This window comes from Vicugna pacos, chromosome 4 (assembly GCF_048564905.1).
Source record: "Vicugna pacos chromosome 4, VicPac4, whole genome shotgun sequence".
Classification (NCBI taxonomy): Eukaryota; Metazoa; Chordata; class Mammalia; order Artiodactyla; family Camelidae; genus Vicugna; species Vicugna pacos.
Window position 1 is genome coordinate 47705881 of NC_132990.1, and position 15690 is coordinate 47721570.

General features: G+C 39.2%; 1 protein-coding gene across 15 annotated transcripts in view; it reads left to right on the plus strand.

Moving 5' to 3' along the window:
* The window catches only part of LOC102536083 (phospholipid-transporting ATPase FetA-like), a 74389-nt gene that overhangs the window by 48407 nt on the left and 10292 nt on the right, over positions 1-15690 (plus strand). For all 15 annotated transcript variants that reach the window (XR_012072073.1, XM_072959683.1, XM_072959681.1 and 12 more), the window contains 7 exons: positions 657-745; positions 3914-4110; positions 6216-6424; positions 8324-8367; positions 12551-12716; positions 14485-14673; positions 15392-15507. Coding sequence is in view for 14 of the 15 variants with exons in the window: in XM_072959683.1 (XP_072815784.1) it covers positions 657-745; positions 3914-4110; positions 6216-6424; positions 8324-8367; positions 12551-12716; positions 14485-14673; positions 15392-15507 (1010 nt within the window). In the remaining variant the exon portion in view is untranslated. The remainder of the gene's footprint in view (positions 1-656; positions 746-3913; positions 4111-6215; positions 6425-8323; positions 8368-12550; positions 12717-14484; positions 14674-15391; positions 15508-15690) is intronic.

The window sequence follows — 15690 nt, forward strand, 5'->3', positions numbered from 1 at the left end:
GACAGTCTCTGTCTCTCAGCTCCGGAGAGGTGTCAGTTCCTAAGCTTCCCTCTCAGGAGAAAAGGGTATGACTCAGTGGTGGAGCGGTGCTTAGCATGCGGGATGTCCTGGGTTCAATCCCCAGCACCTCCATTTTAAAAATTAATTAAATGGACTTAATTAATTAATTATAAATAAATAAATAAATAAGCAAGCCAAGCTTCCACCTCAGAAGAAAACACTGCCTCGGCCTTTTCCTTTCTCCTTTTCCTAGTTAGAAACTTTAAATAGAACCTCATCCACCGGTGGGTTTCCTCAAAAGGTATGGATTTCCTTATCAGAAAATCCCTTTTCTAAACTAAATAAACCAGATGCAAGAGAAGCCAGTGGCTCCTATTCTGACTTATCTATCAAAGACTAGACTGTCTAAGATGCTGCCTAGAAAGGGAGGGGTCAGCATGGATGCAGTTTGCAGAAGTAGTTGAGATTATCCTTAGAAACAAATTTTCCATTCTTTGAGTTATTGACACCAACTATGAGCCTTTCTCCAGGGCTTTATCCCCTAGTATTGGAAAGGAGTTTGATAAAGCAATCATAAAGGTACATTTCAACCCAATTTCAATACTCTTGAGAATATTCAGTGATTCTAAAAGGTTATGTCTCCCTGTTTCACTTAGGGCCAGACACCAAATTAATGCAGAACGGTGGAAAGTCTGCCTTTAAACGGACACAGATAGACCATCTCATGAATGTCCTTGTTCTCTGGGTAAGTTAAAGACTTTTTTCTGTGTGTGTGTGTTTTTTTTTAATATAAATAGACATAATTCCCTTCCTTCCACAGCAGTAGCTGATATTTCCAACTAGGAATTTAGTTGTTTGAAAGTCTCAAGCAGCTTTAGGACACCACATACTAACGTCTGAGGCAAAAAAGAACAGAGCTCACTGACAAGGGAGTCAAGTTTATACCTCTGTTGTGGAAGACAGTCACAACTTGTTTAGGGTTTGATACTTTGATTAGTGGTACCAGAATGGATTAAGGACTCTGCTTTAGAAATTTTTAAAAAAATTTTTTTTTCTCGTAACCAGTTTTACTCAGGACCACTTTAATAAAGCCTTACTTAGACTTATATAATAGATCACCTTACTTAAACTGATGATTTTCAAACTATTTCCTGAGAGGAGTCTAGGGTCTGCTGCAGGGAGAATAGAGAAGATCAAGCGAGTTTTGTTCTGGCCTCCTTATTCTGAAGTTCCTGTTCAAAAAAAGTAGCTTCACACTTATCTGTTCTATAAGATTTCAGTTGGAAAATAGAGGGTTCTGGTGCTAAGAAATGAAATTTGAAAAGCATTCAATAGGTAATAATCCGCTTTGAGAATAGAAGTTTAAATTGAAGATTAATTAACTTATTTCTATGCTATCATGTATGGGTTTCCTTTATTCTTGTTAGATGTAGGCAGATTAATTTCTTCACTTACACAACATTGTAAAATGATTATAAATCAATAAAAAATGTCAAAAAAAATGAAAAAAAAATTTCTTCACTTATACACTTCTTTGCATTGATGAGTGGTTCCAGTGCTGCCTATTCTTAATTTCATGACTTTTTATTTTTACTCTATTACTTAGAAAATTCAAAAGTTCCTTTTCTTTCTGTACATTTCTCATTAATAGCTGAATTATAAACTGCCTGTTTTCCATTATTTGTTATGTAAAATATCACAATTCTTTTTCTTTTTGCCAAGACATTGTCAATGTAGTTAGATGTAATACATTCTCATTTCTTGAAGCTGAAGCAGAAATTCTTCCTGATTTAAACATTTCATTTTTTCCCCACTTTTGAAAATAATTCTTAGGGGAGAAATCTGGCAGACACAGGAAGCGTCTTTAATGAAACTGCTTCCTGATGAGTCCATAGTTGAGGTGACGTTTGATCCCCTCCTCTCCCCAGTGACCAGAGCTCATAATGACAATGCTTTGTGAGCCCTTGTCTGTTGAGTAGGACTGTATTTGTGGGGCAAAAAAAAGCAAGAGTACTTGACATTTGAATGATGCCAGAAATCCAAAATATACTTCTGGGGTAAGGCACAGAAGCACAGATGTGAAGGGTCAAAGGACTTTTTTTTTTAACTCTCTTTTAACAGGCTGCCTATGAAGCCTGGCAGCCCCCCTCTGATGGCGACGGCCTTAGTTCTCAGTTTTGTCAAGGGTGACAAAATTGAGTATCTCTTTCAGCCTTTACTGGAACCACTCTTTGCTAAATGCGAGGTTATCTGCTCTTCTTGGGTCTGACTAGTTCTAATAAACAGTAACATCTGGGGTTTATAGCAACAACCAATTCCTTATTTCTTTCTTCATATAGAAAGGAAGCAAAGTGAAGCTTCAGAGACTAAGTATCAATAAACTCCATCACAGCATGAATGCTTCTTAAGAAACACAGAACATTTGCAAGGATTTAGAGAGCTTCAGCATGGCAGGAAAGGCTCTAGGAATGAGCTGTGTCCTACTCCTGCAGGCCTCTGTGAGGGGGAAGCCCTGCCCTCTCAGGCTTAGTCTGATAGAGCTGATTTTCCTTCTGCTGGCTCAATCCAAACAGAAAGATCTGGTCCTGGAGGACTCATAATCTAACAATGGACAGAGAGCACAGCACTGGAAATGATGGATAATTCTCAGTTATCCAGGCAACATTTATTTGTCTTCTTCAATTTCTTTCATTAATATCCAAATCCCACTTGATCACAGTGTATAATCCTTGTAATATACTGTTGAATTTGGTTTGCTATTGAGAAATTTTGTATCTATGCTAATCAGGGATATTGGCCTGTAGTTTTCTTTTCTTACAGTGTCCTTGTCTGGCTTTGGTACCAGGGTAATGCTGGCCTTGTAAAATGAGTTTGAGAGTATTATTCCCTCTTCTCCAAAGTTCTTTTCTAAACATAGTTCTCAAATTTGTCTTATTTCTTTGCATCCTTGTCTCTCCATGCCCTCCTCTCTCAACCTAATGGCAAGAAAATTGTTTGAAATAATAATCTTGGTTAGGTAAAAAAGTACCATCTTTAATCTGAACATTGCCTCCAGGCTGATCCACTTTATTCAGTTGGAAGGAATTACTGGGCTTTATTTGCTTAAGATCTCAATCATATCTCTTTTTACCTCTTTGGTGTCAAAAAGTAATAGGCTTTTCCAGGCCTTTGATGACATAAATATCTCTCTACTCCTTTCATTTATGCTTATAAATTGGCCTGTTATTCCCCTAGTTCAACCCTTTCTTTTGTCAAAGTCAGCCAACACACTAATATTCTAATTGTTTCCATCCACTTCCCTTAGAACTCTAGACTTAGTAGGCACATGGTCTGTCTTCCAGTTTTACCAAATTCTTTACTGTAAACATGATTGCCATATTATCAACCTTTTAAATCAGTTTCCTTACCACCTACCCACCCACAACTGCTAAGCCAATGCCACATGTGTATTTTATATTTTTGTTGAAGCAGCACCTCACTTCAATAATGGAGTAATTAAGAGCCTAGTTTCTGGAAGTGGTTCAAAACCTGTCTCTTCTAGTTAATAGCCAAGTGACTTTAGGCAAAATACTTTTCCACTCTTACTACCAAGTTCCTTATCTATTATTAAAAGAGGGATATTATAAATATCAAATTAAATAATATACATAAAGTACTTAGCACAGTTCCTGGCATTTAATTAATATTTAATATCTTTTGGTTACTGTTATCTCCTGTCAAAATCCTCAAGATGCCTCCTGCTGGGCTTTCTTTTCAGTCCTGTGTACTGCTGCCTAGAGGCTGTGAGCTACCGGGGCCCCTTACCCTCCAAGAGGAGAGGGCAGCTTTGTTGAGAGATAAGGCTCCAAAGGTAGAACTGAAGCAGCACATATCTTGGATGAAATGTTAATTTAATTCTTTTTTTGATTTCTAGATTTTCCTGTTTTTATGCGGCATGTGTTTTATCCTAGCAATTGGGCATTACATTTGGGAGAACAAGAAAGGCTACTACTTCCGGGATTTTCTGCCATGGAAAGAATATGTCTCTTCATCAGTTGTCTCTTCCGTCCTCATATTCTGGTCCTACTTCATTATTCTCAACACGATGGTGCCCATTTCTCTCTATGTCAGGTGGGCTTCTTTGATCATCAGGGGAGCAGCTGACTTCATACTTCCTGCTTAATTCCCCAACTAAAATGTGAACTTTTAGAAAGCGTAGAGTCTGTGCTCTTTAACTCTTTTACTTTCCACAGTGCCTAGTATACAAAACACTCTGAAAAATATCTGGAGATTGCATAAATGCTTTCCTGATCCAGAATACCATGCTAGATACTATGTGGCTTATACAAAAAGAAAATTATCACTGCCCCTTAATAGTTTATAATGTACATGACTAAATAAGACATACAAACACATGAAATAATTAGAAAAAAATGCACACAAATTCGGTGATGCTAAAGCATAAGCCAGGCAGCCCCTAGTTTATCAGTGAGATAGACTCCAAACATTCACTTGTAAATCAGTTAATTCAGAACTCAACATGAATTTTCCCACAGAAGCAATGTGGCAAATGGTAGATAGGTGTAATTGTGACTTAAGTTCTGGTTCCTAAAAGCCGCAGAAGATGAATGATATTTCCTCCCCCTTTTCATGAGCACCTTGGACAAAAATTGGAAATATAGGTAAAATAAGTCTTTACTCTGATCTCCTTTTTCTGTTTTCAACATTCCCTTTCACATACAAACACCCAAACACATTCTTTGCATCCTTCTTTTCAGCTTTCCTGAACCCTGCACTGTGGCATCCCAACCCCAAAAGCACCCTATATAACTAAATTATCTTACTAATTTAATAAATATTTATTGAACACCTACTGTGTGCCAAACACTATATTAACTGCCAGACAAAGAAACATGAATAATAGGACAACTCTTCCTCTAGATACACTTAAAACATAGCCATGGAAACAAATACTTAAGTAGATAATTATGGCACAATATGAAAAATGATATAATAGAGATATATGTGAATGCTATGGGAGCCTAGAAAAGGAATGAGTTTGTTCTGCCTGGAGAGGCTTAGGGATTTATAGAGAAAGGTAATGATCAAATTGGTATTTGAGAAAAGAGTAGAATTTACCAAGTAGAAAATAGGAAAAGAACATTGCAGCAGAAAGACCACTGTGTACAAAGGTTTGCAATTTTCTTTTAAGCTTGATCTGACCACAGAATAGTGAGTAGCCTAGACTAAGGTGTTGGGTGGTAATTTAGGATCAGATCCAGGAGACCCTTGAATGCCATGCCAGGGAGTTTGGGTTTTATCCTAAAAGCAGTAAAGATCTTTCTAAGGAAAGAAAGGATGTGATTAAATGTCTGAGTTTAGAGAGATTGCTATGGTGACTGGTATGGAGAAGGAAGGGAGGGTCAAGACTCAACATACAAGGACTAATAAAGTCAATAACATGGGCCTGAGCACCTCCTCCCTCACCTCAAACAAAAAAACCCATGTCGCTCAGTGCAGCTGTCTCAGACAGGGATTACTATTGAAGCAATCTAAACTAACACACACCAGGCATAAATGATGATAAGAAGGAAGCCCCTTAAAAGTCTTCATTGCTTTAAAGAAGATGCTTGTTAACCATAAAGAATCTGTAACACATGTTATTTGGAACAGAAGAAGAATGTGACAAAGGCAATTGGGGTAATTCAGGGAAAATGGAGAGGAGGCTATTACGGGGAAAAGCTATTCCAGAAGCAGGCTGTGTCTGCCTGGAAATTTCTCAGAGGGTCAGCTCCTGTAAGCTATTTCTGAGTCTCACAGATCTTCCCCTTCCTCTTGTGAAACTGAAGCACTGTTTCAAACTTCTCTCTTCCCCACTGATGGATTTACATGACAGCAGCAATAATCCTCTAATTAAGTCTAGGCAGGCTTTTATAAATTAGTTCTTAACTCTGTCAGGCCTTGCATTATTGCAGAATTTCAGAATTTTTAGAAGAAAGGCTGTAAAGGGAGTATGTCTCAGCAAAGTTAATCACTTTCTTCTGGTAATCAAGTAAAGCCCTGAGTGATAATGGTCAAAGTCAGAATTACAATGGATTGGCTAGTAGGAAGGGTCCTTCAAGATCATAGGTTCCCGAGGAAGATATTCTGATTTTCAGTTCTACCACAAGACTGGTAAGAAGGAAACCAGGATGGTGAATTCACTTCTGCTGCTTCTTTTCTTGCTTTCTCCTTAGTGTTGAGATAATAAGATTGGGCAACAGTTTCTATATCAACTGGGATCGGAAGATGTTTTATGAACTAAAGAACACACCAGCGCAGGCTCGCACCACCACCCTTAATGAGGAGCTCGGCCAGGTCAAATATGTGTTCTCCGACAAAACAGGGACCCTGACTCGGAACATCATGACTTTCAGCAAGTGTTCTATTAATGGGAAATTCTATGGTATGCATGTCTTCCTGCTTTCCCTGAGTCCTGGAGAAATTTTACTTTGCTGATTGTTCTCAAGAATAATCTCTAAATTTGTATGCCTCTAAATTCACATTTTACTTCTTATTCTCACAGCCTGCTCTGTTCACTAAGCAAAGATCACCTAGCCCCTTCAGTTCTTACCAAAAAGCATTTATTTAACATCTTGTAGATGCAAACCATTGTGCTGGACATTGAAAATATGAAGATGTCTAAGACTTAATCTCTGTTCTCAAGGAATTCCTAATGTCTTGGGAATGTTAGTTATTCTCACATTAAATCAGATTGCACAACCAGCATATCACTGTAGCTGCTAATCTCCTGATTCCCTCTCAGACCAATAAACAGTCTAGAAAGAACCCATCAAAGGGTATTCAGCGTTTGTGTATCCCATACCCAGTTATTCATTTATTTCCTGCTTTAAGCGTAAGCTTGTTTTTGTGATAGTGTTAAACCCTCATATGTGTGAACATTCATGCCCAGTGCACTAACTAGCTAAGAACTATCTAAGGAGAGCAATCACGTCTACAAACCTACGGCACATCGGATATTCATTCTTCTGGGTTGATGAAAAAGCGTTGAAACTAGAAAGATGTGGTAGTTGTGAAAGACTGTGAATGCACTAAATGCCCCTGAATTTTACACTTGAATAAAATGGTTAATTGTATGTTATGTGAATTTCACCATAATTTTAAAAATGAAAACTTTAAATTAAAAAAAAATTTAAAGCTAGAGCACTCTATTTGTTAGGGTTGTTTTCTATTACCCCTACCAAATAAGTTTTCACATGTATAAACTGTGAAAGTTTACTTTTGAATGGTTGATTTGGGTGAGGATCTTAATTTTCTTGCTGATTGTTAAGACCTGACCATACACTGAGTAAGACTGGAAAGGGTCACAGGGATTTCTGCGCTTGGCTTCAGTCTGCCTTCCACCCCCATTCCATCCGTACAGCCAAGAATCCTAAACATCCCAGCACTACTTTCACGTCTCTTCTAGGTAAATTTTCTGATTGAAGGGCTTCCTGAGGTACAAAGTCTCTGACAGACAACTAGCCTCCAAGCTCACCTCACTCACACTTGAGGAGAGGAGTCGCAGCCCAAGCAGCATTATTCTTACGTTGGCTTGGGGAAGGGGGCTTATGGTGCACGGAGGGCTAGATGGTCTGAGGGGATTTGAAGAGATTGACTACAAGTCTAGGATGACAGAATCAGAAGAAATAAGCTTTTAAAAATCCTCCTTTAAACTACCACATGACCCAGTAGTTCCATTCCTAGGCATATACCAAAAAGAAAAAAAAAAGAAAAAAAAAAAGAAAACAGGGCTTCAGACAGATAGATTTGTGCCAGTGTTCATTGCAGCATTATTTGCAATAGCTCAAAGGTAGAAATAACCTATGTGTCCATCAACAGATGAATGGGTGAAAAAAAAACTGTAAGATATCCATGTAATGGAATACTCAGATATAAAAAGTAACGAAGTTCTGACATACGCTACAACATGAATGATTCTTGAAAACATTACACTAGGTGAAATAAGCCAGACACGATAGGAAATATGATATAATATGAACTTATATGAACTATCTAGAACAGGCAAATTCATAGAGATAGGAAGTAGATTAGAGGTTACCTGGGGCTGGAAATAGGGAGGAGTAGTGAGTTTCTGTTCAGGATGCTGAAAAAGTTTTGGAAATATATAATGGTGATTGTTGCACAACATTGTGAATGTTATTAATGCCACTGAATTGTTCACTAAAAAAATGGTTAAAATGAAAAAAATTTATGTTACTCTTATTTTACCACAATTTTTTAAAAAAAGGAAACCCTTCTTTAAAACGTTTGCCAAGTATGTACTTTGTTTACTTACCCACAGGTGATGTCTATGACAAGAACAGACAGAAGGTGGAAATCTCGGAGGTGCGTGATTACAGCTCCCTGTGACTTGCATGCGGGAGGCTGGTGAGACTGTGCTGCATAGCAGCGTCTTTGACAGACTGGGATTCCCTTAGGCCCGGAAATATCACAGCTGTTACTGGCCCTGTAACACCAGACAGTATAATATAAATGACCTGTTTATCTGAGGGGATTTGGGTTTGTGTTTTTAAATGAATATAGTTTTATTGGTTTTTTTCTGTTTAAAGAATAATCTGTGCACACACACACAAATCCAAACAATACAGAAATGTATGAAGAAGAAAGTTAAAATCATTCAATCCCACTTAGATAACCAATGTAAAATTTGGGGATATATATCCTTTCAGTTGCTTTTCATAGGTATATATACGCATACATGTCTAGATCTGGTAGGCAGGTAGGTAAATAGGAATGCAGGATGGAAGGAAGAAGAGCATGTGTGCTATTTTCAGTCTCCTTTCATTCACTTGACACTATATTGTGGCCCTCCTTCCATGTCAGTATATTTAGGTCTACATCATCATCTGGAATGAGTGTCATATCCAACTGTATTGATACATCTTAACTGATTTAGCGAATCCCTGTTTTTATTGTTTCCTTTTGCTGTTATAAATAGTGTTATGGAAAGCACCTGGGTGTGTATTTTTGTCTTCTCTTCTGATAATTCTTTTCTTAGAATAAAGTTCTGGAAGTAAAATTAGTTGGTCAAAGGGTGGTTAGATTTTTTTTAATGTATTTAATATTGCCATATTGTCCTCCAGATAGACTGCATCAATTTGTAATGCCACCAGAAATATATGAGAATTCCTTTTTTCCCATAGCCTTGTCAGTAACGAGTATCGATGTTTTAACCTTTAGAAATTTTATTGGTGAAAATGATATTTAATTTGCCTTTCTCTGATTACTAATCAGATTGAATAATTTTTATGTGCTTATTCCTTCCCCTTCCCAATCACTTTATTGCCCATTTATACTTATTTTGTGAAGTGCCTTTTCATATTCTTTGCCCTTTTTGTCTTACTTGAAAGTGCTCTTTATATAGTAAAAATAGCAAATTTTCCTTAGCCTGGCACGTATGTTACAATTATTTTTTCCATTTTTGTGTTTTGTTTATAATTTTTTTCTGTTTAGAAGTTTTTGATTTATGTAGTCAAATCTATCAGTCTTTTTCCCTTATAGCTTCATGATTTGTGAGGTACTCGATAGTTGTAACCCACATAATTAAAAAACTATCTTTCTTTTCATCCTTCCTATCTTGACCTGGTTCATTTTTATTGTTTTCTCCAGAATTGGATGTCAGTTTTTGTTTATGGATTTGATTTCAAGCATCTCTTCATAAGGCTTCTTCCATTACATTCAGGGTACTCCTCCCCCATACCTTTCCTATTAGAACCAATTCCAAACCCTTAACCACTTAACTTACATACCAAACAGCTAACTCCAGCTCCTCACTACTCCCTCACCCCTGTCCATCCAGAGACATTGGAAATGGGAAATAAAATCAGTATTTGCCTAAAATCCTCTACCAGGGACTGTGCTAATGACCTTGGCAATATAAACAAAATTACAGCTTCTAGAGAATAAATTGTTATCCTGGAATTTCTTTTCTTTTCCTCTTCCTTCTGCTACTGATTGACCGTAACACATTTTCCACTGGATCACTGGAATCTTTGTTCTCTTGTAGACAGACTTACCTACAGCCTTGTCTCTTCATAAAAATGCCTTCTTCTCCCTGCCTTGATTGAAAGATGACTTTCTCTGAGAATATCCCTTTTCCTCCATCTCTTATACCAAAAGCCCAAAGGTATTGTCCTCATCATCCTGTGCCACTTTTTCTCCCTCATGTACACTTTCTTCCTGTGATGCTTATGACTTCTGGCTGTACTCCTCTTTCTTCTTGTCATTGACATTTATGAATCTTCTGGCTTCTCCACCTTGTTCACTGAGGACTTTGAAACTTAGCTCATGTTTTTCCTCTCTGTCCAACCCCTGCTATCATCTTGGGTGGTATTGGCTTATTTATGAGTGATCTATCACCATAGATGCTTTCAGATGTCTGAAAGAATATATCTTTCAAATGACTTCTTGGACTAAAAAAAAACCTCTATCACCCATTTCTATGTTATCATGTCACCATCCAGAATTGTACTGGTCTGAAATTGTAAACTCTCTTGTCATGATCTCTGATCACAAACCTTATTCCTCCAGCTCTTTTGGTACTTGACTCCTAGTATGCCTACTTTCTTATCTCAGGAAGATTTATAAACTCTTTGCTCTCCTTTTTCTCCAGTCTGTCAATCCCTTGTGACTTTACTTCCTTTCCTATCTTGCCCCCCCGATCTGTACCCCCAAATCATAAACATCCTTAATACCTTACTAGTTCTCCTTTTTTGCCCCTCTTTGATTACCCATGCTGTACTGCAGCTCCAAGCCAGCCTGGCCTTAGTCCAGTACCCAGCCAGGTCCAGTGTTCTCAAGCATTACTTGCCTGGAAGGGGAGATTAGAAAGTAGCTCAGATCTCTTACCTGCACTTCAAAACTGTATACGCCTGCTTTCATTACTACTTGTACGTCCTTCGGCTATCTCCAGTTTGGTCTGTCAAAAACCTCCTCCTGCTAGGTATTCTGTCTCAGTGAATGTTCTTACCATCTTTCCAGGGGCCCAATTAGGAAATATAAAATTATTCCTAACTCTCTCTTTCACTTCTCATATCCATGTCATATTAATTCTAGCTCCCTATATTTTCAACCATCCCCTTTTTTTAATATTTATTGTTACTACTTCATCATTTCTCTTGTAAATTACCGAATAGCCTTCTAACTGGTCTTCCATCTTGCTACTTCCAGTTTTACTGTCCATGCTGCTACCAGAGGACTATATGATTATGTCCTTCCCAGCAGAAAAGTGCTATGGTTCCCTATTACATATAAGATGGTAATGCAGGATCTGCATCATGTCTACCTCTCCAGCTTCTCTCTCATCACTCACCAGCTTTTGGTTTTAGAGAATGTGCCAGTACAAGAGCCCAGTTCTGGAAAAGCCAGAGGATGCTATGTAATGAGATATCTTAAATTACTGAACCCACAAACTTCCTAGAGCTCACAGCTCTGTGGTTGGCCAGGTCTAGGACTTCACTCTGGAATTAACCATACTTCCTCACTGCCATGACAAAATTCCCTCTAGGCGGGATATAAAAAAGAGCCAATAATGCTCACTACAAACCTCACTTCCCCCAACATAGTACCATGCAGGACAGTTGTGTCTGTACTTGACACATTGGGGCCCAGCTCAGGTAGCACCATAACTATAAAGAACTAGTGAAATAGCCTTGAGAGTTCTGGTGTGGGCTGGAAAAAATCTGTTAACAACACCCCATTCCAGGGTGAGCATAAGAGAGTCTCAGGACCAAATTGAGCCAGAAAAAAGCGTTTACCCAAGGTTGTTCCCAGCAGCCTACCTGAAATGAGGAATGATAGTCAACACTGTAAAGGAGCCATGCTCATAGCCAGGAAAATGGTAGTAAATATTTGGTCCAAAGATTGAAGCAAAGTTATGACCTTTAGGATTGGAGGCAGGAAGGAATCAGGTATGCTGACGGGTTAAGTGAAATGGTTTAAAATTAAGTCTGTGAACAAGAAGCCTGTATTGAAGCCTCTTGTTAAACAGCCTTGCTTCTAACTTGCAGTACTCCTCTCTAGCCCACTTGGGGGGTGAAATAGGAATAGTGCAACACAGTGATGTCTTTGTATCTAGCTCCCTTCCCAGCTCCCCAAACTAGGCAGAGGGACTGCCAGAGACAAGAAACTTTTTCCAGAAACCATTTACCAGGGGGGAACAGTTACCCTCTCATATCCTCAGGTTTGATTATCAGGGACTTGGGACTCGGATGAACAGAACCTGAAGCTGGCCACTGGTCATTCAGGGGAGCTGGAGTGTAAAGAGGGCAAGAAGGGTCTACCAGGCAGTGCTCAGCTTGTCTCCTATGGGATGGACCTTTTCCAAGTGAATGGATGGTCCAGGTCAGAGCTGCAAAAGCCTTAGAAACCAGCATGGGGTCTCCTTCATCTGTCTGGCTTTTCTCATCCTCCAAAGAGTTCTCATCACATTCCAAAAATTGCCCCCGATTGACCTTCTATAAGGCATCAAGCTGCTGTTGAGAAGTTTGTTCTGACTTATGTGTTCTAGAAAACAGAAAAAGTCGATTTCTCCTACAACAGACTGGCTGATCCTAAGTTTTCATTTTATGACAAGACTTTAGTGGAAGCAGTGAAAAAGGGAGATCGCTGGGTACACTTGTTTTTCGTGTCACTCTCGTTGTGTCATACTGTGATACCAGAAGAGAAGGTAGAAGGTGAGGAGGGACCTGAGGCCTCATGGACTGAGAATACGTCATGGAGTCTAGGCTGGTTGGAGGTGGGGGTGGTTTGGTATCATTTGTAACAACTTAATCTAAGAAAGAACTTTCTAATAGAAAGCACTGTCCATTGATGGAATGGACAGTCAGGATAAGTAGCGAGCTCCTAGTCACTGAAGACATTCCAATAGAAAACAACCCCTTGGTCTAAAAGAAGGTCGAGCCATTGGTTAGGGGTCCAACTTGGTGCTATCTGGGGAGCTTCCAGTCTTGAGACTACGGTGTTCTGTCACAGAGATTATCTTATTTGTTTCTGAGACCAGCCCCACTATCTCTGACAGGACTTCCTGAAGGATGAGTTAAGTCATCCTCTTGTCACTTCACAATTTAACAGTATCCCCATGTGCCATAATTTCCTTACTAACCAAATATGACTCTGTCATCCGTGAATTTATAGAAACTTTATTAGCAATAATGAAAAACTACTGATTTTAAATTAAGAAGACTTTTTTTTCCTTAACAAACAAGAATTTAGGCAACCAAGTAAATTGCATCCTTTAAAGTCAATGTAATCTTAATATAATGGTGTTATGAGTAACACCTTACATTTGTACATCACTTTACAGTTGTACAAATTGCTTTCATTTATATTATCTCCCACAATCTTCACAACAGCCCTCTGCAGAGCAAGAAGAGTAATCCTAGTTTTATAGGGAAGGAAGCTGAAGAGATTAAGTGACTAAAATCCTATAGCTAAGAAAGGCATAAATGAGATAAGAACCCAAATCTCATGTCTTCTGGCCCCACGAGCTCCCACCCATTACAGGCCTTCCAGGGTCTGACATTCCAGCAAGCTGCTGTTACTTGAAACATATTTGGACTTATCTTTGTTTACTGCCTTGAGTGACAAGATAGGAAACACACAATAAAATAATCTTATCATCCCATGAACATATCTTATGTCTGACCTAAAATTATACTCCCCACCTACCTTATTTACAAGTATAAGATTCTGATGATACAATAACTTTAAAAATCAAATTGACCTTCAAAAGAGAAATAATTTAAAATATACTTCAGGCTATGAGGATATTCTAAAAAAGGATTTCCAAAAATATCTTGTGTAATATGAAATTGAAAGATTAATTCAGCAGGGTAAGTCATTTAGCTTCCCAGGGTGAGAGTTTCAAAGGTGGCAGTACTCATTCATATATGTTTTTTGTTTACTAAACCATCAATCTTATTATCTTATAGCTGTGTTCAACAAAGTGCAGCCAGCCTTATGCAGGAGCACTTTATGTAGGACCATCTCCATGAGATATACCCAGGAGATCTGTTAAAATTCAATTCCCTGGGCCGTCCTCCCAGATTTTGTGATTCTGGGTTCAGTAAGTTTGGGGAGGGCCCAGGAACCTGCATTTTTAACAACCCTCTCCCCCCACCTCCACCCCGCTGAGCCATCTTTACCCACTAAAGTTGGAGAGTAACTGACCTATGTTTTGTTCGTTTGTGTACATGTACCATGTATCTCTGTAATACTAACTCAGGTCTGTGAAATTAGTTGGAAATACTGGGAGAAAAAAAAAAACTGACCTGTTCTATGCAACCTGGCCTTTTAGGGCCAGATTTGTGAGGAAGTTTTGAAGAAAGATATCCCCTCCTGGGATCCATCTTTATGTAAGCCACTTGAAAGACAGTCTCACTTCTGGGTGGACTTCAGCTGCACATCTCTGTGGGCTCTGGCTGCCCTCTTCTCTCCTGCCAGGTGAGCTGGTTTACCAGGCTCAGTCCCCAGATGAAGGTGCCCTGGTCACTGCTGCCAGGAACTTTGGCTTTGTGTTCCGTTCCCGCACGTCTGAGACAATCATGATAGTCGAAATGGGAGAAACCAGAATCTACAAACTGCTGGCTATCTTGGACTTCAACAATGTGCGCAAGAGGATGTCTGTGATTGGTGGGTGCCCCTCCTAGTCGGTCATCTCCCTATATTCGTCTTTCATATACATTCACACGATGACTTTCTCTTCTTTCTATACACAAATGTTTTTTCCCACACACATGCCATTTCATAGGTACTGTGCCTCAAGTACAAATACACAGCCATTCCCACTTTCCAATAGTCCTTTATATTTTCTCATATACACATATGTGAGCCTACTACCATGTGCTAGGGCCTTCCTTTAGTGATCCTGGGCAGTGGCTTGTCAGAATCCTCGAAAGCAAGAACAGAACAGAGAATAAATCCATAAAGCCTGAACTCAGAATAAGAAATGAGAGCAGACAATATAAGGGAAATTCATACTATCTTACTCTCAATTAGTTTAGGCCTCAGACTGAAGAGGAAGAAGGTCATTTTTCATCCTTGGTCCTTACTAGGTATGAGCCTTGGTCTGGAACTTGGACTTGAGAAGCTAAATGTGATTCTGTACCAGAGTCTTCCATTGGTGATGTTGAACAACCCATGAAAAAACTGGTTCCAAAAGGTCCTCTCTCACTCTCACCAGCCCTCAGCACATCACTTATCCTGTGTGACCACTCGCTGAGTACTTAGCCCCTAGAGGTATCAGAAACTAATGTCATGGGAACAGACTCCTGCTGTCCCTCAGAGGCCCAGACAGGTTCTTGTAATAATGGACCTATGTGTTTACTTCACTTAATTTGTTTATCCTTAGTGAGGACACCTGAAAACCGTGTAATGTTGTTCTGCAAGGGTGCAGACACCATCCTCTGCCAGCTACTTCATCCATCCTGTAGATCCCTCAGAGACGTGACCATGGAACATTTAGATGTAAGTGTTTAGGTTGCAGGGGAGGGAAGCTGTGGGTGGTTCTGTGTGTGTCCACATATGTGTCCCTGTGTCAGTGTATTTCCACTTCCACCCTCTAGGATTTGAGATGTATCTGAAAGAGAGAGTGGCTCCAGTCTGCTGGCTTTAGAGACAAAAAGCAGATTCATGCTTTCTGGGGTTTCT